The sequence below is a fragment of the Xyrauchen texanus genome, chromosome 1 (genome assembly GCF_025860055.1).
Source record: "Xyrauchen texanus isolate HMW12.3.18 chromosome 1, RBS_HiC_50CHRs, whole genome shotgun sequence".
Lineage (NCBI taxonomy): Eukaryota > Metazoa > Chordata > Actinopteri > Cypriniformes > Catostomidae > Xyrauchen > Xyrauchen texanus.
In genome coordinates, this window is record NC_068276.1 from 40296551 (window position 1) to 40323684 (window position 27134).

The 27134-nt window shown below is 39.6% G+C and overlaps 1 protein-coding gene across 2 annotated transcripts in view; it reads right to left on the reverse strand.

Moving 5' to 3' along the window:
• Nucleotides 1–1488: 1488 nt before the first annotated feature.
• The window catches only part of LOC127650227 (cadherin-8-like), a 175118-nt gene continuing 149472 nt past the window's right edge, over nucleotides 1489–27134 (reverse strand). For both annotated transcript variants that reach the window (XM_052135533.1, XM_052135537.1), the window contains 4 exons: nucleotides 13241–13362; nucleotides 12557–12668; nucleotides 3833–4084; nucleotides 1489–3626 (listed from right to left, as the gene is read on the reverse strand). In XM_052135533.1, the coding sequence (XP_051991493.1) occupies nucleotides 3133–3626; nucleotides 3833–4084; nucleotides 12557–12668; nucleotides 13241–13362 (980 nt within the window). In that variant the 3' untranslated portion in view covers nucleotides 1489–3132. The remainder of the gene's footprint in view (nucleotides 3627–3832; nucleotides 4085–12556; nucleotides 12669–13240; nucleotides 13363–27134) is intronic.

Genomic DNA, 27134 nt, shown 5'->3' on the forward strand with positions numbered 1-27134 from the left:
TATATATATATATATATATATATATATATATATATATATATATTTATATTATTGAAACTTCTCAAAAGTCAAAAGTTTGAAAGTTGTCAACAATATTAATATGTGTGATAGGGTGGTCATATGGTGCCTGTGTATTTCCACTGCTCCAGTTATCTGTGAGGGAGGCAGAGTAATATTCTTTTCCAAATCGCTTGACTTCCATAAAGTTGTCCTTTTAATAGGAACATGTGCCATTTTCCAATTTATTACCTAGTCCAAGGATGAACATTCAGAAAGTACTTCTGAAGTCATACAGTATTACCCACTTAATTTAAATTATTTTTAATTGATCGGCCTAGTCCACAAAATAGAACAAAAATAGAAAAGCATTTAGCATAATGAATCTCTGTATTTTACAGAGAGCTCTTGCTTTTCTTTAAAAGAAGAGTCATTCTACTTGCATCATGTTTTATAAAATACATGCATTTTACCAAGCAATGTAAGCATTTTACTTCACTGCAAAAATAAATAAAAAAATCTAATAAAACTTTTACTCTTTTTTTTTTTCTTTTTTTTCTCCAGTAAAAAACATTATAACCTCCTTAAACATACATTTACATAATATATATTTTGGAAAACAGATGTAACATCTTATGTCATTTTGCTTCTTAATTATAAGTTTTATATTGTGTTGTTTAGAAATTATTGCTGGAAAACAAGTCAATAATACTGATTAAGATACCAAAATCCATGTAATATTTAGTTTTATAGTATAATTCTAACCCAGAGCATAAAAGTACAAGAAATGTAATCTTGTATGGATTATTTTTTATTTTTTTAACTTGCTTTTAGATTAGTGTAACACATGATAAATCCACTCTAATGCACAGTAATTGACAAGATCAAGAGATTTTGTTATTCATGAAAAGACTCTAATATCAGATAGGGTTGAGGATAAATTCAAATCTTTCAAAAGGAGAGTGGAAAGAGGGAGAGGATTATGGCGCATAAGCCTCCACTTTGTTGAAAACACTGCGGGGGACATATATTTAAAATTCTATCAGCATTTCAGTAACTTTTCTTTTTTATATATATAAATCATGATATAAATCATGATATGGAGTGAGTAACTGAATACAGTCACAAAGAGATTAGGTAGCACTAATAGTTGAAGGGGTAAGAAAAGAATGGAAGGGAAATCACTGCAGCTAGGTAGCATTGTAGGAGCTGATTGAGCGCAAATGGCAATTAAAGCATACATTCTTATTGATAACAGTTCAGCACAATATTCCTCACCCTTACATACATTTCTACACATTTTTTGATGCCAAATGGGAGAAATGTTTTAATGAAGAAAATAAATAAATAATAATAAGAGCGAGACAGAGCTTTCATTTAAATGATCTTGAACTTTGACATCCCTGGAATGAAGTATGGTGCTAAAGAAAAGTTCCGCCAACAAGTATTTATAAAAATATATTTCACAAAGTAGGAAACAATACATGGATATCTTAGATTACAATACAGAGAGTAGCTAATTAAACATACAAGTGTATGAGCATTAAAGCACAGTAGAAAATATGATTTGCATGGAAATCTATTTTATATATACTGTCCATTCAAGAGAATTGCCATATATTGCATCAGTACAAACAAATATGCACGCAGCTCCATTGTCGTTCAGATCACCATGTGCAATAGCCAACGTTCATAGATGAAACCTTCACTTCAAAGAAAAGCTAAGATAATTAGCAATGACTATGTACATCTCTCTCTCTCTCTTTTTGTTGCTCTAATATCATACAATGCCACACATTATGCATGTCTGTTTCTGTATCTCTTCACTCAATAGTTTCTGATATGACCAGTTTTTCATTTTTAAAACAGCAGGGGTCAAACATAAACAAGAACTAAATGCTTCCAGCTATTGTGCTTAGAACGATCACCGTTATCACTGTATATAGTATGCAGATATATACACACACATAGTCAATAAAATATTGACTTATCTTCCCTGGTCATGAACAAGTACTCACTTGATTTCACAGTTCAGTTTAGTTAACAAATCTCTGTATCTCACTTTGAAGTTCAGTACAGAAATTCAGTAAAACTTTTAAAAGAAAATCATCCTCATGATGTGTGATGTGGCAGAATGAAACAAAGCTGAAGTGGAAAAAACTTCAAATTAAAATGTTAAATAATAATAATAAAGTTAAAATAATACAAATGAGAATTTTATTAAAATAAATAAATAAATAAATAATAAAAGGTACAAAATATACTCATACCGGCAGCACAAAACAGACAACTGTCGATGAATATTTATATAAAACATAGACAATAATGAAGAAACACCATCAAATTTCCAAAAGCATTTCAATACGACGTAAAACGAAGGCCTCATTGTTTCCACAATTTTCTTGTTCTCCTCAAAGTTTCACACAGTCTAATTATCGTTGAGTGTGAACCACACTTAAAGCATGTGAATACAAAGGGTTGTATAAAGCAAGCCACAAGGCTTTTCCAGTTTACTCAATAAATCTGTCCATGAAGTATCAAAGGGTCAGATGTTTCCTCAGCAGGCAGATCCTAAAGCCAGTGTAATGCATGTTCAATGAGCTCACATTTGTTAAATCACACATACTGTACATTCATAAGTAATGTAGACCATATATTGCTATTTAGTTTACCTTCTTCTTTAAAAATGTCCTTATCTGAATGGCTGATTGATGGCAATAGGTCGGTGTTTGCTGGGAAGTGGTGTCATTTTGAGGCCTCTGCAGTTCTTTCCTTCAGAGTAGCCATGCTGGTCTACAACCTGTCTGAAAGCCCACTTTCCTTTCAGTCTTGTCAAGCGACTACCAATGCCTCTAGCGGTCACAGTGCCACAACAACAAATACCCAAAATACTGCTAGATACTCAATGACAGTAATCTAAACTCACACTCCACAAGAATCATTGACCTCCTACTATAGACAATGTTCAGTTCTGACATTATAATGCACTCTGATGTGGTAGATGACTAATGCTATTAGGTCTCTCTAACAAGTATAAAAAGGTGCCCCAACCCCAGCTGTGTCTAACATCTGGTAATCCCCATAGCATAATACACAAGTTATGTGGACAAAAGCATGGTCCTTGGTGGTTGGAGGTCAAGTCTCTTTGTCACTCTCACCCACGGAATAGAGCTCTCCCAGTCTTCTGAAGCGTGGACCCCACTCCCTAAGGTAGTCATAGTTCTGGTCAGAGTCTGAGGAGGCTGTTTCGAGGGAACTCAGTGAGCCCACAATGGAGCCCCTACCCTCGTAGCCGTAGATCTGGATGGAGTCATACGGGGGAGCTGTGGGGTCATTGTCTGCCTCATGAAGCCGAATGTTGATGAATTCGTCAACATCAACTCCGTTTGGACCAGAGTGCTGCCCCTGTCTAGGCATGAACTGCAGGTCAGGCTTAATGTCCTTCCTAGGTAGATAACCATTGATGCCATCTGGGTTCTGCAGGGTGGCAATGTCAAAGGCCTCCGTGTCCTCCTCACCACCTCCCTCGTCATCATAGCGAATTATATTCTCCCTCACATCCTCGTCATCTTTGATGATTAGAGGCTCATTCTTGTGTCTCCTCAATGTCACAAACAAGACCATGATGACTGTAAAGCACAAACACATGCACTTAGAAATATTTACCTTTGCCTTGCTGTCTCTGTATGTTTTATTTTCTATTCCATTCATCCTTTCAAATATTTATTTTGTTTTAATAAAGCACACTTTCAACTCATATTTTTGATACAAATCACAAAATGCAATTCATATGTTTACAGGAGTAAGGACTCTAAGAGGCAGCTAAATTACCTACCCAAAAGTAGTATTATACAAGCTAGAATAGCAATCAGAGCTCCCATGCTGAGACCAATGGGTAGAACAAAGGCCTCAACGTTACATGACTGCACAATTCCTTCCCTGCTGCACCCGCAAACTCGGATAGTTAAAGTGTTTGTGCTGCTCATTGGAGGATCTCCGTCGTCAGTCACAACGATTGGCAGGAGGTACGTCTCCTGTTTCTGTCGCCGAAAGGAATTGTGCTTGGCAAGAACACTGATCGAGTTATCTGCAGAGATAAAAAGTTGTGGCTGTGAAGTATGAAATCCAAGACAATTTATGAAAGAAAATTGTAGGCTAATAACACATTACATTTATAGTACTTCCAATAAAGATAGTGTCTTTTACATACTTTACTACTAGATTTTGATGTGTTTAGATCAATTAAATGTGAAGAATTTCATCTCTGATGTCAGTCTCTTTGAAAGGTTACAGCAGAAGTGGAAAGGTATTGAGAAAGTGTGCCAGGGTGGCAGAGAGTCAGAAAAAGAAACAGAGCAAAGTGCCACAGCCAGTGCTTCAATGATGGCTCTTACCAGTAGTTGTAACTTCATTCTATGCTCTCTTCATACCTCAAATCATATGATTAACCTCTCCACTCTCTCAAGAAGCACCTTCAGTTGATATATGGTAAAAGGTCCCTCTAAAAATCCTTCACTTTCTGTTGTATTCTTGCCATTTCATTTAAAAAAGGAGAGCAAATAAAATTAGCTTCTGAGTAACGTTTTAGATTACACATCAGACAACAAAATAACTAAGCTTTGAAAAAGGCTTTTTTTATCACTTAATATAATATTATGAGCATCCATGGAAATGTTAATGTGTGTGTTTATTTATTTATTGCTTCCCATAAAGGTGAACATCAGGATGTACATAATTTGAAAGTATGAATGAAAGGACATCACAGAGCTAACAGAAACAAATATTGGTAAACTGAATAGGGTCGGAATTTGATTCCTGCTTATAAACATGCTAATGACAAATTTAAATATGGCTTTCCTTTCACAGAGCAATTATTTACAAATGCTGTGAGCTGATTTATTAACCTAATTAAAGTACCATATTTTTTGTGATATTATTATGTGTGAAACACATGTTGTCTACTGAACGTCTAGGTTACTGTTAAATCCCCATTCCCTGATGGAGGGAATGAGACGTTGTGTCGATTGTAGTGACACTAGGTGTCCCTATCCAATAACACCACAAAACTGAACCATGTTACGTGAATTGCTGATGCAGGTGCAAGCAAACTGTTGTGTGCCAAAGGAGCAGACCGCATCAGGCTGTACGTAACCTTCCCCAAAGCCCCATAAGATGTCATATACATTCCCGGCATCCCTGAGAGGGGGAACAAGTGATGTGACAAGCATGGGAGCATGGGATGTTTTCTCTCCATAGAGTGTTAGATGCGGCTGGGGCCATCTGCAGGCGGGCGCCTGTCGAACAGAATTGCGTAGCCTAGTCGGATAGTTCTGGCCTACCAGCGTGATGGGTTGGAGAGCGAAAGACACAAGTGCAAGCTCTGCGCGAGGGGCACTAAGGGGACGACCGCATTTGACGTACCTGGTGGGGCTTTGCAGTGGGGGAGGAGCAGGTAGTATTGCGTCAGGAGGCAAGGTTGCGTCTGTGCTGAGGAAAGGCTCAAAGCACTTATCTTGCTCCGCGTACACTGGCGTGCATAGAAGAGAAATGTTGCTGGTAGGAGGAGTGGTGGTGAAGGAGTGGTGGTGGCGTAGTGGCTAAAGCACAGGGCTGTTAATCAGAAGGTCTCTGGTTCGAACCCCACAGCCACCACCATTGTGTCCTTGAGCAAGACACTTAACTCCAAGTTGCTCCGGGAGGATTGTCCCTGTAATAATTGCACTGTAAGTCGCTTTGGATAAAAGCGTCTGCCAAATGCATAAATGTAAATGTAAAATAATTTATATTGTATTTTTTTGTCTTGATTTGCAGTAAATATTAAACATCCTTAAAACAATATACATTTTTTTGAGAATCAAAATTGAGTAAGATAATACAACATTTATATTTTAGAAAAACATTAAGGAGAATATATCTTGAATTTGTGTGTATTTATTTTAAGCATTAAGCAAAACAATCTGCAAATGCACTAAGAAAAATAAACTTAACTAGATAACCTTGGCAGGCAGACAGACAGACAGACAGACAGACAGACAGACAGACAGACAGACATTATTACTTTTTTATTGTGATGTATTTAGTTTTGGACTTGCTGTCAAATTGTGCCACAAGTTTTGATGCCAAGCGTTTTCAAACACACATACAGACAGACACACACACACACACACACACACACACACACACACACACACACATGTTGTGTTTCCATGTTTTATGGGGACTTTCCATAGACATAATGGTTTTTATGCTGTACAAACTTTATATTCTATCCCCTAAACCTAACCCTACCCCTAAACCTAACCCTCACAGAAAACTTTCTGCATTTTTACATTTTCAAAAAACATAATTTAGTATGATTTATAAGCTGTTTTCCTCATGGGGACCGACAAAATGTCCCCACAAGGTCAAAAATTTCGGGTTTTACTATCTTTATGGGGACATTTGGTCCCCACAAAGTGATAAATACACGCTCACACACACACACACACACACACACACACACACACATAGATTCAGAGCAGAAGAGATGAGAAACAGCCTTAGTGCACCAGATGCCTCAGGCTGTGCATCAAAGCCTAGTGTCCTTGCAGAGCTTTCTCATGTCTCTGAGATGGAGTGGCCATCTTTAACCTGAACTCACTCAGGCTGACTCACAATACATACTGCCTCTCAAGATATCACTGAGATTGTCACTAATGGCATTCTGCATGTCTGCTTCATCTTACAATTCTCAAGATCTGTCTTTGTCTCAGCAGTCCAATGTTTGGCGATTCATATACTATATTCCTATACTGAATACTGAATGGTAACTATGTCCTATCTGACAATATTTTTCTAAGGCTCTAAATAACATCACAAGGTGAAACAGCTCTAAGATAATTATTTATGGAAGCAACAAGCATTTTTATGTATAGCATTGTAATTTTGAAAATGAATACATAAATAAATAAATCTATATTATATATATATATATATATATATATATATATATATATATATATATATATATATATATATATGCAATACCATACGAGCATGAGTGTGATAAGGCCCTACATCAGCACTGCTGTGATTTGGCCGCAGGTACGAGGCTGCAGCAGTGTTGATTTAGGGCCATATAGCATGATTGCGAGTGTGATATTGCTTTTATATATATATATATATATATATATATATATATATATATATATATATATATATATTATAATTTATAAAAAATTAAATGCTATACATAAAAAAGCTTCTATAAATAATTATCTTAGAGCTGTTTCACCTTGTTTATTAGAGCTGTTTATTCATATACATACTGAATAAATGGCTTACTGATTGAGATGGGAATGCTATATATGATATAACTGCATAACTTTAAAAATCCCCCCTCATCTAGTCACAGTACACAAGAATAGCGTTCGGTTCTGTGCCTGAAATTGCGCATCATTGCAGGTACAGCATTGCTGGCCGAATTTGAGCATTGGGGTAAGTATCTGTGCAATTGCGCGGTCAGCTCAAGGTGCTTTTTATGTCACATTTGACACTGTTAGCAAGGTTGAGCTCATTTGCTGAAAAACATTATGCAACAATGTAAAAACAGGTCTCTACCGTGCAAGCAAATGTGAGTTAAAATGACTACGTGTGAATGTTGAAAATTATTTGGTGGTGCTGAATGTCTGACACTTGTCATCAAAGCTTTTGAACTTATACCATCAGAATTAAAATTCCTATGAATCTAACCTTAAATACAAATTACATTTTAAACTGTGAATAAAAAAAAAACTAAACTAAAATCGTGGACGACTGACATGTGCAAGTCTGGTAAAACAGTGAAGTATTTTACTTGTTATCACTAAACTACGTCACCTAGTACTGGGCTGGGCTGGCGAAAATGTGTGACGCACGACACATGAGTAGATGCATTTTTTTTAAACCGCAAAAAATATGGTTATTTCATTGCATATTTTCTGACCTTTATGACACAACCACTTTGGTGTTTCTACAATAGAGGGCACACAAAATAATTTTTGCCAGTGAGAAATACATGAACTGGGTTTGAATGTTCTTTTTAGACTGATGAAATTGACAGAACAGTAAATCTCAGAATGTTATTCGCGTACCCCCATTGTCACCTCACGTACCCCCTGGGGTATGCATAACCCAGTTTGGGAAACACTGCAGTACAGAATCTGCAGTTGCTGGTTCAATCCAAATGATGTGTCCAAGCCTCCTTTAGTAATTCAAACAGTTCTAAAACATAGGTGTGACCAGGTTTGAATATGTGTGCAACACGTCAATGAAATTGACCAGAATTCATAGCCTCTGCTGGTGACATCATTGGATGCACCTGTAGCAGGGTTATAAATAGATGTGTAAGAGGTGCATCGTCAGATCTTTTGTCTTCAGATCACTCTGTGTGTGTTGTGCTTCATGAGCCTCTCAAAAAAAAGACCCTTGGAATAGAGTTTCCCTGTGTTCCCTTGTTTACGCTCTATGGCTGAGAGGAACACACACCAGTTTTGTTTTGTATGTTTGGGGGAAGAGCATGCTGCTCTTGCGTTGGGGCGGGGCGGGTGCGAGCATTGCGATCTGTTCTCAGTCAAAATGCTTCGCACTCGTCTTGCTTACTTCCGAGAGTCAGCGCCCACACTTCCATCGTGGGGCTCTCGTATGGATCTGGCTGAGGAGCGAGAGACGGGTCCATCCCTATCGCTCGCTCTCTCCCCAGATCCAGCTTTTCTTGAATCTCTTGAGTCTGCGGACTTCGAGTTACCAACCTCCACGCATTCCAGGCATGATAATAAATCATCGGAGGAATTACTCGAGGTGATTACTTGTGCGGTGGCCAGGCTTCAATTAGACAGGCCACGAGAAGACGAGACCCCCAAATGCTCCAAGTTGGAGGACAGATTTCTGTCTGGTGGCCAAGGTAAGGGAACGCCTCATCAGTCCCTTCCTTTATTTGATGTCCTTCATGATGAGCTCTCTCGTTCATGGAGGAAACCTTATACTTCCAGTGTCTTTCCTGCCCTCGACGTTGAAATATTTGACTATCGTGGGTGCTGAGGCATGGGGGTATTCGGTGATGCTGCCGGTTGAAGAGACACTTGCGGGTTATCTCTCGCCTCGCACGGCATCATCGTTAAAAAGACCCACTCTCCCCACAAAGCCCTGCAGAACCACCTCCATGCTTGTGGGGAAGGCTTATCAGACAGCAGGTCAGGCTGGTGCTGCCCTGCACACGATGGCAGAGTTACAGGCGTACCAGGCTGATCTGCTGAAGGACCTGAGTGCGGGCACCATGGTCGACGATGAGGCTTTCTCCGAGCTTTGTTGCACCACGGATCTGTCTCTCTGCGCAACCAAGCAGACAGCCCATGCCATTGGCCAGTCTATGTCTGCTTTAGTCAGCATGGAGACACTTATGGCTCAACCTGTCAGGCATCAGAGACAAGGACAAAATTTTCCTTCTCGATGCCCTGGTTTCGCCTTCTGGCTAATTTGGTGACGATATGAATGTAGTTATCAGCAGGTTCCAGGAGGCGAAAAGTCACAAGGAAGCCTTCGGGAAATTCCTTCCTCACCACACTCAGGTGGAGGGGCCGTCGTCCACCCAGCCCCGCCCCGGAGGCTAAGAAACAAAGAGCGGCGAGTCGTGCTCCCCCTTGTAGAGACTGGGGACCGGCACGTCGCCCTCAGCAGCCCCCAAAGCAAGACCTCAGGGCAGTCATTTCTAAGAGGAAAAAACCCTGACGGTCTTGCGCCCAGCCTTGTGGGGGTAGTCCCCCTCGGGAAAGGGCGCGTGCATCATCCACTTCAACCCTCCCGATACCCCCATGAAACCCCTCCATTCCAGCTGCCTCTGGTGTTTCGGGAGTTAGAGGCCTCCAGCGAAATGCTGGGTGTACCGTTGCTTCCTGCCTTAGTCCATCCCCTCAACAGGAAGTATCAAAATTAATACCCATCTCAGAGAACCTGGCAGCATGGAAACTTCTGCCATGTATTTCTATGTGGGTCCTAAGAACAGAAGAAAAAGGCTACAGAATTAAATTAGCTTGCCGTCCTCCGCGTATCAATGGCGTGGGCATCCGCATTCTGAATTACATAGACGACTGGCTGATACTAGCACAGTCTCAAGAACTGGCAGTTCAGCACAGGGATATCGTCTTAGCTCATCTGGTTTCTCTGGGTCTGAGACTCCCACTCAGGGAATTACCTATCTGGGCGTTGTATGGAATTCGATCACGATGCGGGCACAATTGTCTCCCGCTCGACTCGTGTCCATTCAGAACACCCTGAGCAAAGTCAGGCTAGGCCAAGGTTGCACTGTTAGTATCAACAGTATCAACAAATACTAGGTGTCATAGCATATGTGTCTTCTGTGATCCCTTTGGGGCTTCTGCACATGAGAGCGTTTCAGTTGTGGCACAAAGCCAGGGGATTTCATCCAAGGGCCAGTCCCCTAAGGATAATAAGGGTTACGCATCGCACGCTTCGTACCCTTTCTTTGTGGTTCAGTCCCTGATTCCAAATTTTGGGTCCCACTCTAGGTGCATCTTGCCGTCGCAAGTTGCTAACAACAGATGCCTCCCTGACGGGCTGGGGTGCGATCTTAAGTGGTCGTCCAGCTCAAGGGGAATGGGAGGGTCATTGGCTCGATTGGCACATCAACTGCCTGAATAAAGCCTTGATGGCTTTATTTCTGGCCCTGAAATACTTCCTCCATTTGAGAGGCTGCCATGTCCTGGTGCGGGTGGACAACACAGCAGTAGTCTCTTACATAAACCATCAAGGAGGTCTACGTTCATGCCAGCTCAACAGACTGGCACAGCAAATTCTCCTTTGGGCCCAGGGCAAGCTCCTGTCAATCAGAGCAGTTTATATCCCTGGATGCCTGAATGTGGGAGCAGATTTACTGTCCAGACAGAAAATGATGACGTGGGAGTTGACACTCCACCCCAAGGTAGTGGAACAAATCTGGGTGAGATTTTACAGAGCGGAAGTGGACCTCTTTGCCTCCCAACAGACAGCGCAATGTCCCCTCTACTTCCCTCTGAGTCACCCAGCTCCCCTGGATCTGGATGCAATGGCACATACAGTAGGTATCAGGGCTCACTCTACCAGGGGGGTTGCCTCTAAAGCCTTGGCTAGTGGTGTCCCTCAGCAGCATGTTTGTGATGTGGCAGGCTGGTCCTCTCCGCACACATTCATAAGATTTTATAGTGTGGATGTTCATGCCACTCAGGGCTCTTATGTCCTCGTGTCAACATCACAAGCTCATGTCTGAGACCTTTCGCGCTCAACTCAGCACAACTACACAACCATAAGGGGTCCGGACATCCACAGTGTGGTGGCGTGGGTATTCTCGTTCCCAAAGCGCTAAATCAGCGCAGAATCAAATTGTAGCTTTTTGACAGGGAACGTCTCGGGTTACTTTACTGTAACTGTTCCCCTGTTCCCTGATAAAAGCGGATTGAGATGCTGCGCTTCATTGCCACACTGGGATGTCTCAGGACCTGTGACGCATCTATTTATAACCCTGCTACAGGTGCATCAATTTATGTCACCAGCAGAGGCTATAAATTCTGGTCAATTTCATTGAAGTTTTGCACACATATTCTGAGCTGGTCAAGTTGTTCCCAAAGCGCTAAATCAGCGCAGCATTTCATTCTGCTTTTATCAGGGAACAGGGGTTACAGTTAAGTTACCCGAGACATTACTATTGTAATCTCAGTTCCCTGATGTAGGGAACGAGACGTTGTGTCCCCCCGGCCACGATGCTGTACCGAGCCACTGTAACGGCCGAACCTCATTCTCGGCCCTCAGTGCAAAACCTGAATGGACAGACGCACGATTCCCTCCTTTTATACACGTATGTCCAGGGGAGGGACTTGCAAATTCTGTCTGCCACTTTCTCATTGGTCTTTTCTCAACTTCAGAGGTAACCGAGGCCTTCAAGAAAGACCCCTAGTGTCGCTTCATTCGACACAACGTCTCGTTCCCTCCATCAGAGAACAGAGGTTACAATAGTAACCTAGATGATTTTTCTGGTTCAAATATATAAATGTTCTTCCTTTTGGTGAGCATCCAAAACAACAGCTCCTTCAACGGTCAGCCATAAGACCATATGCCAAATGGAACTAGATCAATACAGTTCTCCCTTATGTCTTTGATAGGATAGGGCAACACTAGGTTGTGTGGCAAGAACAGCAAGAGCACAGAGTGGAGAGGAAGGTGGGATAGGTTATACTATATAGAAGAAAAAAAAGTTTGCGTATTTAGCAAACACATTTAGGAACCATCTGCTGCATAGCCTCAGCATAGAATAAGTCACCCTACATCACTAAACCTCACTAAAAATGGCTTGGATTGTGTTAATTTGCTTTCTTTCAAAATGCTCTGGTGTCCAGACAATTGTGCATCTACTAAATTTTGGGTACACTAGTTCTCTCAGATTTCCTATTTAAAAACACAAAAGTGCCTCAGGACTGCACTTGATACAAAATGTTTGGTCTTGCAGATATATCCCTTTCTCTCATTTTGTTTTACAGTAATATGTTTTACTTACCCAAATTGTTTTTGATGGTGAAATTGGGATTGTTGAGAATCTCCAAGCGGTAGTGGAAGGTGTGTCCCTGGGAAGGACTGTCTTTGTCCACAGCACTAATGGTCTGAATCACCTGTGGACACACAGAGAGAGTCATCCATTACTCCACTTTTGACATCATATGAGGCCAGAAACTGACAGCAGCCAACACAGAATGAAAAATCGGTAACATTCACTCATAAAAGTAGAGACCCTAAGCTGAGGGCCATTGTCATTGGCAGCCCACTTTTTATTGTACCAAGTCCATCTATATATCTGCCATCCCAGGTCAGGACAAGTTATTTTCTTCATGATTAAAACCGTTTTTCAAAGGCGGGACCCTGCCATCCTGGTCATTCTTTTCCCCACATGGATGGACAGTGTTCTCACGCTGACTATATTAGCAGGGGATGGGAAAGTACACACTGATACTGTAAGTCACAGACACTAAATGACGGCAAAAGTGATGCTGGCTCTTAACAGTTCTGAATGGATCTGACTGTTTTCATTTTCTGTAGAGAGAAAAAGTAGCTAAAAAAAGGTCACCCAGGCTTTTCGTACTTCTCTCTCTCTGAAATCAATAGGCTATAATTTACCATGGATGATCGTTACTGATGAGATGTGAGAAGGAAATGATTCTGGCAGGGTTGATTGATGCCCTCATACCTGTCCAGGTTTGCCGTTCTCACAGAGGAAGGCTTCATACTCAGTGGCAAACTCAGGGGCATTGTCGTTTATGTCCAGCACTTTGATTGCCACCATGACTCTGGAAATCTGGCTGTGGTTTCCTAATACGAAAAGAGACAAACTATTAAAGTACTGAAAACAGAAGAATAGTGGCCAAATATTGAAGTGAGCTATTGTAAATCCCAGGTATATACAATGACCCAGTTATTTTTCCTCTCTTTCTGCCTCGCACCCATTTCCCTCCCCCTCTCTCTCTATCTCTCGTTTTTTTTCTTCTCCCATCCTCTGGGTTGAGAGGCAGATGAGTCAAAGCATCATGGAGGAGTAGTGGTGGTGGCGTAGTGGGCTAAAGCATATAACTTAATCAGAAGGTCGCAGGTTCGAGCCCCACAACCACCACCATTGTGTCCTTGAGCAAGACACTTAACACCAGGTCGCTCCAGGGGCATTGTCCATGTAATAAGTGCACTGTAAGTCGCTTTGGTTAAAAGCATCTGCCAAATGCATAAATGTAAATGTAAATGCATCAGTTTGAGCTTGAGACGTTATCAAGTATGCAAAACAGGATTACAGTGGGGGGAAAGAAATCACATATTCAAAGTATTCTGTACAGGTGCATGTTTTATACATGAAGGTTATATTATATATATATATATTAATAAAATGGTGACACCTGAAGTCTCGAAGACAATAAAGAGCCATTTAATAAGATTAACTTTTCATTCGGATTATTCATTGGCAGTGATTTAAAGTCCATTTTGAGGACCCCTAAGTGACTGTATTTAATTAGGGTTGTAATCACTGACTTTAAAAGAAATTATCTATTAATTTGGCTTCAACACATCACATGGCACCTTAACAATGCTTAGGGGAAATTTCAAGTGTAATGCATTTTACTTCGAACAGCAAATATAATTTAAACTGCATTTGGCCAGTAAATTAATTGTTCTCCTTGATCTTTTATATACATAAACAATGTTTTTAAATCATGTTTTTTTTTTTTTTACAAACTTCAACAGTGGAAGCTATTTTACGGCTTCAATATAAGTTCAGCTTAATCAACAGCATTAGTGTTGATTTCCCCCCCCCAAAAACTAAAACAACCAGAAATCATATAAAAGTCATTTAAGCAACTTTAAAGTTTTAATTAAAGTAATTTTAAGATTCACATGTCCGCTTTTAAACTCTCCAAAAATTGGCCCCATTTCACTGCCTTATTGTAACATCATGTTATTTAAGCAATATCACACGAGCAAGAGTGCGATACTGATTACCTACGTCACTCTGCCTGCAGCCTCGTGCCTGAGGCTGAATCACAGCAGTGTTGCTATAGGGCCATATTTCATGATTGTGAGTTTGATATTGCTTATATACAACAGTTCAATGAACAAGTAGCCTACATTTTAAAAAATGTGAAAAAAAGGAGTACGGTCATAAAAATGCATTTGTGTATGGAACTGCTTTATTACGCGATGGATCAGAATTTTCCATTGCTGGTTCAAAACAAATGATGCGTCCAAGCCTCCGTTAGTAATTCAGAAAGTTCACTTCAGAAATAATATAATGGCTTGTGCTGTTTCTAACAAGTTATTGGATAAACAAGGATAGATGGATGGATGTGTGTGTTTGTCTGTGTGTGTGTGTGTGTGTGTGTGTGTGTGTGTGTGTGTGTGTGTGTGTGTGTGAGAGAGAGAGAGAGAGAGAGAGAGAGAGAGAGTGAGAGAGATGGAATGTGTGCAATCACCTGTTCCCACACCCAATCAGATATTTCTCAGTGAGCTTTCTCAGTGGAAATGGACATCCAAGCGGGGGTATTCCTCTCTATTTAAACAGTATGTATCCAATGTGGAAACTCCGATAAAAGGTAAGCGCTTCAGTTCTGTAATAAATCAGTCTGTTTTGTCTCTCAGCCTTAATCCTCAAGTTGTCCGTTTAAAGCCGTTTAAAGCTATTTTCTAGCTTTGGTAATGTATAAGTAATACGAGTGATCACGGAGCTATGGAGGCCCAAACCTGCAAAAATAATAAATAAATAAATGTAATAATAAAAAATGAAACAATTAAGGAATAAATGTCTTGATAAAACAAATATAATTCGTTTTTAATTACATTTATTCCTGAATTTATTATTTTCTATATTTATTTTAAACTTTATTTTTATTTATTCATTTATTTTGCATTGTTGTTTATTTATGTGTTCATTTATTTTTATATTTATTTATTCCCACATATATTTATTTCCATATTTATACATTCCCATATATATTTATTTATTTATACATGTATTTATTTTTACTTTTCTGTTTGCAACATGGAAATGAGGGAGGCGGTCCTTACGTAGCTCCAGTGCATCATTGGTTGGGAGCTCAATAGTACTTATCGGAAGCAAATAAGATGGACGTCCCACCTTAGCACTCTCTGATTTTGAATATGCAGGGAAACGTTTTGCAGAGAGTCTAACAATCCAGGATGTGCTTCAACATTCATACCGGCCTACAGCTCTCCTAAACCATCCATAAGCACCTCTACTCTAAATGAAACACAGTCATTTGATGCGTGTTATCGACTTAATTCGCTAAGTAAACTCTCTAGATATATGTGAAGAGTCAGCTATAGATTTTTTTTTATTGCAGAACTTACACTATATATATATACATACATAAATGATCAGGGAAATGAAGCATGGTTGTATCTTTTACAATGAACAATCATAACAACAGAAAACAATATTATGGATTTGCGGACATCAAAATATGAAGTTTTATACACAGAAAAAAAAGAAAAGTATAAGGTTAAATTATATAATTTATGAAACTTGCTCATTTTGTGGTTTTGTTGAAGAAACAGCTCCCCATTTATTTTGTGATTGTAGTATAACCAATAAATCTTGGATTGACATAAGTTCTTATGTTTTTAGTCCTACAAATAGTATTATAAAGCTATAGTTTACACGATATGGCTATGACCTAATATCACATCAAAACAAGTCAAGTGTAATCGAGCACACCCTTCAATCTACAATAAGCCAATGGTAAGTAGGACCAGCCCACATAATTATCATACAAGAGACATAAATGTAAGAATAAATATAAAAATAAATACATGTGGGAATATTTAAATATGGAAATAAATACAGGTGGGAATAAATAAATATAAAAATAAATGAATGCATAAATAAATAATAATAAAAAACAAATGAAAGAATAAAAATATTTTAAAGAATAAAAATAAAGAGAAAATAATAAATAAAGGAAAAAAGTAATTTTGACATTTATACCTTTATTTATTTTATTATTATTACATTTATTTATTTATGTATTTATTTATTATTTTTGCAGGTTTTGTCCTCCACACGGAGCACAGTTCTATGTAAACAATGACTAACAGATTCACTTTACGTCACCAACTGGCTCATATTACACACAAAAAAATATATTTTGCCACCACCTGCTGGCTAACATATGTCATTTCAAAAATAAAGCCAAGTAACTTCTTATAGTTACACTTTAGTTTAGAACAGCATGAACACGGAGTGATACACACACACAGTGAAGCATCTGAGTGCTGATGCTGTAACGCCATCAGTGCTCATGGAACGTCTCTCATCCAATCAGATTCGAGGACAAGAACTAACTGTGGTATATTTATTTATATATTTACTTTAACAAAAGTGATGAATCAAAATAATTTTTTGTGGTAATCAACATTATGCCACAAATGCTGTCCATTGAACTTCATTTGTATTGAACCTGGAATATTCCTTTAAGAGAGTTGTTCATGAAACGTGTAATAAATTGCAATTATGTAATTTGTACAGCAACATATTGTTGTTACACTTAGACTTGCCACTATATCATAATTTTCACACTGGTGCAGTATTCACGGTCAAACCGACTAACAATGGTATTACCGCTGGTCGGATGCTGAATGGTACTATGGGGTAATTTTCATTAAGCAATAGCCTACACAATAACGAAAAGCAGCTTGATTTAAAACTTTGAACTTTATTTTGTATTTATTTTAACTAAAAATTAAAATGAAACAAATTAAATGTGTTCAACTTTTTGAAAGATGGCTTTTCAACAGATGTGAAGGGAAACATCTCTTTGCTAATAAACCTACCTTTCTCCATGCATTCTCTCCTTCATTGGCTATTGGTGATAATATTGGTGTTTTAATACCTTTCATCCCAGGACCCAGTTTAGCTGCTTCGGAAGGGTAATGGTGATATGCAAGAAATATGTTCAAAATATTTTATATATATATATATATATATATATATATATATATATATATATATATATCACAATATTCAATTGCATAGTATATTATTCAATTACATCATCAACCCCCTGGCTGAGGGATTGGTGAATATTCATGCTTTAGTGATTTTGCATTGAAAATTAAATACATTTATTTAAAAAATAAAATACTAAATCCAAAGACATTTCTAAATTCAAATTGCATTTCAAACAAAACGAAAAAGCAATTAAAATAACAAAGTGGGGGAAGAAATCATATTGTAATGGTGTAAGAAGATTGGCAAGGAGGAGGTGGGAACCGGCTCAACAGTCAACGTAAAGTTTAATGATATAAATTACCTTAAAACAACATTAAACATAAAGACACACATGCAGCGCATCTATATCTCTATCAAACTGGCACCTCCATCTCGTGTATCCTCACGGCAACCACGCCCCCCTCGTCAGATATACAGGTGAAACTCGAAAAATTTGAATATCGTGCAAAAGTTCATTAATTTCAGTAATTCAACTTAAAAGGTGAAACTAATATATTATGTAGACTCATTACAAGCAAAGTAAGATATTTAAAGCCTTTATTTGATATAAATTTGATATAATTTTTATGGCTTACAGCTTATGAAAACCCCAAATTCAGAATCTCAGAAAATTAGAATATTGTGAAAAGGTTCAGTATTGTAGGCTCAAAGTGTCACACTCTAATCAGCTAAACACCTGCAAAGGATTCCTGAGCCTTTAAATGGTCTCTTAGTCTGGTTCAGTTTAATTCACAATCATGGGGAAGACTGCTGACCTGACAGTTGTGCAGAAAACCATCATTGACACCCTCCACAAGGAGGGAAAGCCTCAAAAGGTAATTGCAAATGAAGTTGGATGTTCTCAAAGTGCTGTATCAAAGCACATTAATAGAAAGTTTAGTGGAAGGGAAAAGTGTGGAAGAAAAAGGTGCACAAGCAGCAGGGATGACCGTAGCCTGGAGAGGATTGTCAGGAAAAGGCCATTCAAATGTGTGGGGGAGCTTCACAAGGAGTGGACTGAGGCTGGAGTTACTGCATCAAGAGCCACCACACACAGACGGGTCCTGGACATGGGCTTCAAATGTCGTCAGAAGCGTCTTACCTGGGCTAAAGAAAAAAGAACTGGTCTGTTGCTCAGTGGTCCAAAGTCCTCTTTTCTGATGAGAGCAAATTTTGCATCTCATTTGGAAACCAAGGTCCCAGAGTCTGGAGGAAGAATGGAGAGGCACACAATCCAAGATGCTTGAAGTCCAGTGTGAAGTTTCCAGTCTGTGTTGGTTTGGGGAGCCATGTCATCGGCTGGTGTTGGTCCACTGTGCTTTATTAAGTCCAGAGTCAACGCAGCCGTCTACTGGGACATTTTAGAGCACTTCATGCTTCCTTCAGCAGACAAGCTTTATGGAGATGCTGACTTCATTTTCCAGCAGGACTTGGCACCTGCCCACACTGCCAAAAGTACCAAAACCTGGTTCAATGACCATGGTATTACTTTGCTTGATTGGCCAGCAAACTCGCCTGACCTGAACCCCATAGAGAATCTATGGGGCATTGCCAAGAGAAAGATGAGAGACATGAGACCAAACAATGCAGAAGAGCTGAAGGCCACTACTGAAGCATCTTGATCTTCCATAACCCCTCAGCAGTGCCACAGGCTGATAGCATCCATGCCACGCCGCATTGAGGCAGTAATTAATGCAAAAGGGGCCCAAACCAAGTACTGAGTACATATGCATGATTATACTTTTCAGAGGGCCGACATTTCTGTATTTAAAATCCTTTTTTTATTGATTTCATGTAATATTCTAATTTTCTGAGATTCTGAATTTGGGGTTTTCATAAGCTGTAAGCCATAATCATCAAAATTATATCAAATAAAGGCTTGAAATATCTTACTTTGCTTGTAATGAGTCTATATAATATATTAGTTTCACCTTTTAAGTTGAATTACTGAAATTAATGAACTTTTGCACGATATTGCAAGTTTCGAGTTTCACCTGTAGATAACCACCTTTCCATATACTGTCACGCAATTATCCTTCTATGAAAACAGGCGGAAAATGACTAATGCAAAGTAAGATCTACAAACAATTATACATGTAAACATAATAATTACAATGATGATAATAATCAATTAAAAAATAAATCATGGTTTGAGGTAAACGTGTTTTTGTTTTCTTTTATGATTTAATTACATATGTATAGGCTATATACTGTATAAAGTGACCTTGCAGAGTTGCACTCACAACAAACTGCTCTGTGGAAATTAAGCAAACTGATTGTCTGAGGTCATTTGCAGCATTCTCATAGATGATACTATTCTTGCAAAAAAAATTCAGAAGATTGAAATCAAAGAAAGAGTAAGAAAACTTTACATACACGTATTCCACGTTACTACATGCCTCTGAACAAACAACGCATCAGATATGCACATAGATGCCTTTTCTGTCATATGTTCTTAAAAAATATAAATAAAGTGTGTTTCTTCAAGGGCGTGTCTGTGTCTAACAGCATTTCTTGTGTCATTCCGAATCTGAGATTTCTTACAGTTAATCACCATGCACATTATATTTGCTACCAGCAATGAAGCATCCTCTGTCAGTGTGCATACTTTGCTGCCTGTGTAATTTAATAAACTGATAAAAAACATCTGGCGTTAGGTGCGTTATTTAGTTTCATTTATCATGGGTCGCAAACTCTTCATTAGGCAAATATTCTTTAATAAAGCCTATTCTATTTGTTAGGCTATTGTATTGATATTGGAAGTTCCATTCATAATGTTTTCCCTTTTTGCCCAGTATAAAATTTCACACCAGTGTTGTCACTTGTACTGAGTAAAAGCGGTAACACCATACACTGTGGCAACCCTAGTTACACTGACATTTCTATTCAAATTCTGTTTATTTGTACTAGAAGCATAATCTCTGAATTTTGACCCCCAAAAAATCCAGATTTGTAGGTCAACATTTTGAAATGCTGAGCAAGATAAACATTTTGCCTGATTAACTTAAGGTACAATGTTGCTAGGCGAGGAGTCTTTAAAAACATTTGTTTATTCTACTCTATGAGCTCAAATACATATAAAGTAAATTTTATTTAATTTTTTTATCTTTCTTATTTATTTAACTCTTTCCCCGCCAAACACGGAATTTTCCGTGTTTTATGAAAAAACGCTTCCCCGCCAAACACAGAATTTTCCGTGTTTCAGGTGTTATACGGTAAGGAAGACCCCTCTGCATGTTTTGAAAGAGTACGCAACTCTTTGATCAAAGAAACAGACTGCGATCGTCTCAAACATGAAGAAGTGGAGTATTGAGAAGCTCAAAATATCAGACATAAACATGCCTTTTTATCAGCTTTTTGTCTGAAATGTTGTTTTTGACAAAACCGACCTCTGTTCAAGTCGCAATAAAAAAAGAACAAATGAAGATAAAATAAAATCGTTTTTTTTGCCTAAAAGCAGAGGCTCAGATCTTTATTGTGATATATAGCATCTTCATATATTCATGGAAGAAAATATTCTGCAGGCCATTAAAATTTAGCGAAAATCGTCAAAAACCCTGGCGGTGGCTGGCAACTTTTTTTTTTTAAATGCTGGCGGGGAAAGAGTTAATATAAAAATATCCAGGAATGTGTTGGCTCAAACATCCAAATAATGTAGCTGTACATGCAAAGCCAAAACAAACAAATATTTTTGGTTTGTAGATGGCTTGTGCAGTACAGTATTTATTTCAGGTCCACAACTGTGTTTAATACGTTTTTTTTATCCAGTCAACAGATGTTCTTTTATCTGTGATGGACTGTTTAGTAAACCACTCTGGCACGTTTAAAATACTCACTGGATGTACACAAATTGACTGCTGAGCTATATACATTTACTAAAATAACTGTCTTCAGTTTCTGAGAGGAAACTTAACCACCTTTGGTTGTTGATTCACAAATACAAGCTTTTAATGAGCACTGCTTATCAAGTTGCTCCTAAAGACTAGATTGGCTCCTCTGAAAATTTTTAATGAACAGTAGTATTCATTCTTTAAAACGACTTGTCGCAAACACAGTGGTTGTTGAAATCCACCCATCTTCAAGACCAATATCAATATCTAAAATAATTTTGAATGGATTTTAATATCATGGTTAAGACATTTTTCTAATCTTGTATCAAATAGTAGACATAATCCCAACATTTTGTTTGATACCATTTGTAACACTGTCTCTCCTGCATCACCTGCTGTTGATGAATGCAACAATTTTATATCTTTCTTTTTGGTAAGATAAATGACATATGACCAAACATCATTCCCTCTTTTTTGCCCCAAAATACTGTGCATGTCCCAGCCAACAATCCTGGAGAGTTTATCTACAATCGCACTTCACGAGCTCACCAAACTGGTTAGCACTATGAAAACATCCTGTAACCACTGCTTTGTTTAAAACTTTTATTGATTCCATTGGTCCTTCTGTGCTCTCTATAATCAATAACTCGTTGAAATTTGGTCATGTCCCACCCTATTTCAAACAAGCAGCTGTAAACAGGCCTCCTGTTCAGTCTCCCTCTCTCTTTTCAAACCCTACCATCCCTTCTACAACTCCAGCTTACTTGCAAGCCCATACACTTGCTTCTGAAGCTCTTCTTCCAGCTCCTTCCCAGGCAGTCACCTTGGAACCACCTCCAGTCTCATCCCACCTCCACTCCCTAATCATATCAGGTGCTGAAGTAGAGCTTCCTTCTCTGCTCACATCAGTTCCTACCAATTAATCCCATCGTTACTTTGAATGCAGCCCCTAAACCAACACTATACACAAGTAGCTTTGTGCATCTCTCTCTCTTATCTGCCGATGTCTCTTCTCCTTAAATACTCCCACCGCTCCTCACTGGAACGCGAGACTGGTGTGGCACACAGGTGGACATCATTCACCACTTATCTTCCCGGCCTCACTCTGCCCAGACACCACTCGGCCCTGCCCTGCTCGCCACATTTACAATAGAGTTTTATTAGGATATCGAAGCCTCTCTTGCGCTGATGTAGATCCATTATTCACATATATTTGCTATGCCTCCAAATCAACCTAGATCCACCATCTCATTCAGCAACACCCCAAGTTCCTAAGTTTTCCTCATACGTCCCCCACTCCCGAAGTGACCGTATCCAGACTCTCACTTTTAACTCACCAGACAACGGTGCCTCTTTCTTCACATTTGTAATTTCTGTGGCAGAGACCATGTCCACTCTATTTGTTCTTTATATCGCTCCTCTGATAATCTCAATACAAATTCAAAAAGTATCTCTCTTCCCCTTTTATTGCTTCCACAATAGCAACTGAAAAAGAAAATCATCCAGATAAAAACTTCACTCTGTTCCTCATTTCAGGTCTGAAAGAAGGTTTCGACCCCGGCCTGGAAAGCCAACACAACTCCACTTTGATCTGCAACAACTTGCAGTCCACGACATCTGAACCTGACATAGTAGAGGCTTTCATCAACAAATACATAGATTCTAAATTCATGATCGGTCCTTTCGATTCCCCCCATGTGAATTGTTCCACATAAGTCCAATTGGATTAGCCACTAGGAAATGATCTGGTAAAAATGCATTATCATCGATCTCTCTGCGCCTCATGGCAACTCCCAACCCAGTATCAACAATCGAATTACACTAGATGAATTCTCTTTGCACTATCACAATATAAACCAAGCTATCACCCTCATTAAAAAGGCAGTTTCAGAGCTTAGTTAGCAAAAGTAGTTATAACGTCAGCTTTTAAATGTTTGGTATTTGCTTGGGTGATCAATTCTACTTTGCAGTTTGTTTGACTTTCAGCTGCAAAATAAGTCCCAAGATATTATATATGCTCTCCGAAGCCCTGTTCTGGATTCTACCAAAAAAATATGCAATCCGCTACCTCATTTATCTACTTGGCGACTTCCTCGTCATTTCCCCAAGCCACTTTCCTGCAGCAAATCATTTAACAGCCGTCAAAAATGTCTTGTTCGAACTAGGAGTTCCCTTCTTTCCCTAGAAAACCTCAGGCCCATCTACATCCCTGGAATTCCTCTGAATCCTCCTAGATTCCATCAAATTCCAAGCCTCCCTTCCCAAAGAAATAATAGACAGAATAATCGTCATTGCATCAAATCTGCTAGAAGCAACCAATTGCATCAAGTGTGATATACTTTCTCTCCTAGACCATGCTATGCGCATAACCCCCCCAAGGCTAGCCTTTAATTTCCCAATTGCTTAAACTTGCTACCTCAGTTCCAGATCTAGACGACATCATTAATTTAAGACAGATTTGTAACTCTGAACAATGTTCCTAAAGCAATGGAACAGGTTAACCTTTTTCTACAACAATATATTGTCCCAACCTTGCAACATCATCCTGTTTACCGACACCATCCCCTCCATAGGTTTCAGATGTTGCCAGGATGCTGGTTCGCCTCGACCCATCCACCCAAGCTTACCTTTGCCCCACAGTCAGCCGAATCGACTGCCCCATTCGAGCTGTATCCCATCCTCATAGCAGCCCATCTATAGGGATCCGAATGGTCAACAAAAAACATTTTGTTCCATTGCGATAATTCAGCCACCATCCACTGTATTAACAAAGGCCGTTCAAATGCTCCAAAAATCATGACCCTACTAGACACCTTATTTGATGTCCAACTGCAACCAATTCATCATCAAAGCTGAACATATTCCGGGTTACCAAAATCAAATCACTGATGCCTTATCCCATTTTCTGTTTCAGAAAATTGGCTCCGGAAGCAAACACCAACCCAACTCCAGTTCCTCCTTATTCAGAGCTCATATACTTTAGACCACCATCTTAGACACCTCCACACCCTATCTATGGGATCAATACTACAAGCCGTCACCCAGAACACTACAAAATTATCACTATCATTACAAACCCCTAGATATCTCTCCTTATCAAAGGTTTACAAAACATTTATCTCACCCATCCCAACACCAGACAACCACTAACCATCGACATCCTAGGCAAATGCATTGCTACTCTTCACTCCTGTTATTTTGCCCCAACAAAACAAGAACCCTAGACACTATGCTCAATTTGGCTTTCTTCGGCTTCTTCAGAGTCTCAGAACTCACCATCAACTCCACTTTCAACCCAGCCATCCATCCCACCTTCTCCGACCTTCAATTGTTTAACCATGACACAATCCGTTTCAACATAAAACAGAGTAAAACTGATCAACTGAAAAGTGGGAATTCAGTTTTCATTTTCAATATCTTTTTTTACTCCAGAGAAACTCTCAAATCACCTCTCCACTTGAGCCTCTATTTGTCAATTACAAAAGCCTCCCCGCGTATAGACATTGGTTTCAAAACAATATAAAAATCATCCTTAACAGATCCAACGTTCCTAACAAACATTTCGATAAACACAGTGGCGAGATGCGTTAGCCTTTCGAATTTTATGAAGCCCCAGTTGACACTGCCACAGCAGTACTCACTCCTGTCAACAAATAGAAAAATGCAGCAGTGTAGTGCATCCCAGCATTAAACTCCATACAGCTCCCCCACAATTTTTAAGCTTCCGCTATTGCTACCTCCAACGCCAGTGTGCAACAGTGCCCTACTCACAGCTCCCGCAGAAACTAGGCAACCACCATACCTCACCATATATCTTCGTCCCATTCAATTGACTCCTTTCGGGGGGAACTTTCATACTTCAGAGCCAAATAAACAGAGCTAGAATTGAAGCTGCTTCCTCAAACTCATCCACTGTGGACAGCAAGCCAAATAAGTTTAAACATTACCAGCCAGAGTGTTAAAATTTGGGAACAATTATTCCCATGGTTCCTTCCGATCACCGATTTTATTTCTGAAATCTGCCAGATACTCATGACAATATAAGCTAAAAGCACATATAATTGGTTGAGGGGTTGCTGGGCATGAATAATAAATGTATCATCATCATCCTCCATTTGCCTGGGTGGCACCAGAGCGGATGCCCTGGAAAACTACCTCAAGTGTTGGATTTACTGCTTGAAATTGAAATTGAGGTGATCTTTAGAGGTAAGACAAGTTATTTAACATGTGTTGTCAATATTGTCAATTGAAAGTCAAAACGTTTTAGTTACGAAGCATATATTTGTACGAGTAACTCTGGAATACATTTCTTGAGGAATTGGATGTCCTACTGTCCTCCTTGCCAGAGGATGGCAGGCCACTTGTGGTTCTTGGGGATTTCAACATACACCAAGACAAACCCCAGGCCACTGAACTGAATACTCTTCTGGCCTCATTTGACTTGGAAAGACTACACACCACAGCAACTCACAGGTCGGGCAACCAGCTGGACCTCATTTTTACACGTAACCGTACCACCTCTAATATTCTTGTTACACCTTTACATGTCTCTGATCACTACTTTGTTCAATTCAACATGATTCTCCCATCCATTGTAAAACCGACCCCACCTTTGGTTTCCTTTCGCCATAACCTCCGTTCCCTCTCACCCTCTCGCCTTTCCACTGATGTCTCTGCCTCTCTTCCCACAATAAATGTATTTTCCATGCTTGATGTAAACACTGCCACAGACACACTTAGCTCTACTTTAACAACCTGTCTAGACAACATCTGTCCTCTCTCCTCTAGACCAGCACGGACTACACCACCCAGCCCCTGGCTGTCTGACGTCCTTCGTGAACATCGGACTGATCTCAGGGCAGCTGAGAGGAGATGGCGGAAATCTAAAGATCCAGCTGATCTAGGTAAATATCAGCTTCTGCTTGCAACTTTTTCAAATAACGTTAAAACTGCAAAAACTTCATATTACCAGACCAAGATCAACAGCACCACAGACACTCATAGCTTGTTTAGAACATTTAACACACTTCTCTGCCCTCCCCCTCCACCACCTGACACATCACTGACAGCAGATATATTCGCCACATTTTTTACTGATAAGGTTACAGCCATCAGCAATACATTCACAGCACCACACCCTGTTAAACACCTGGCTCCTGTATGCAACCCTTCTTTCCCTATGTTCTCTCCTTTAACTGACACTGAGGTCTCTAAACTCCTCCTCTCCAACCACCCCACAACCTGTTCCCTTGACCCCATTCCATCACACCTTCTCCAGGCCATCTCTCCGTCCATCCTACCGGCACTTACACAAATAACACATCCCTTCTTTCAGGCACTTTTCCCACTACATTCAAGCAGGCTCGAGTAACCCCACTGCTGAAAAAACCTGCACTTAACCCCACACAGATAGAACACTACAGACCAGTCTCTCTCATCCCATTCATGGCAAAAACACTTGAAAGGGCAGTTTTCAATCAGATCTCCGCCTATCTCTCACAGAACAAGCTGCTGGATGACAATCAGTCAGGCTTCAAAAGTGGACACTCCACTGAGACTGCCCTGCTGTCTGTCATCGAGTCGCTGAGACAGGCGAAAGCTGAATCCAGATCATCCGTTCTGATTCTGCTGGACCTTTCTACTGCCTTTGACACAGTCAACCATCAGATCCTTCTCTCCACCCTCTCTAAATGGGTATCACTGGAACTGTGCTTGACTGGTTCAACTCTTATCTCTCAGAAAGGTCCTTTGAGGTAGCATGGAGA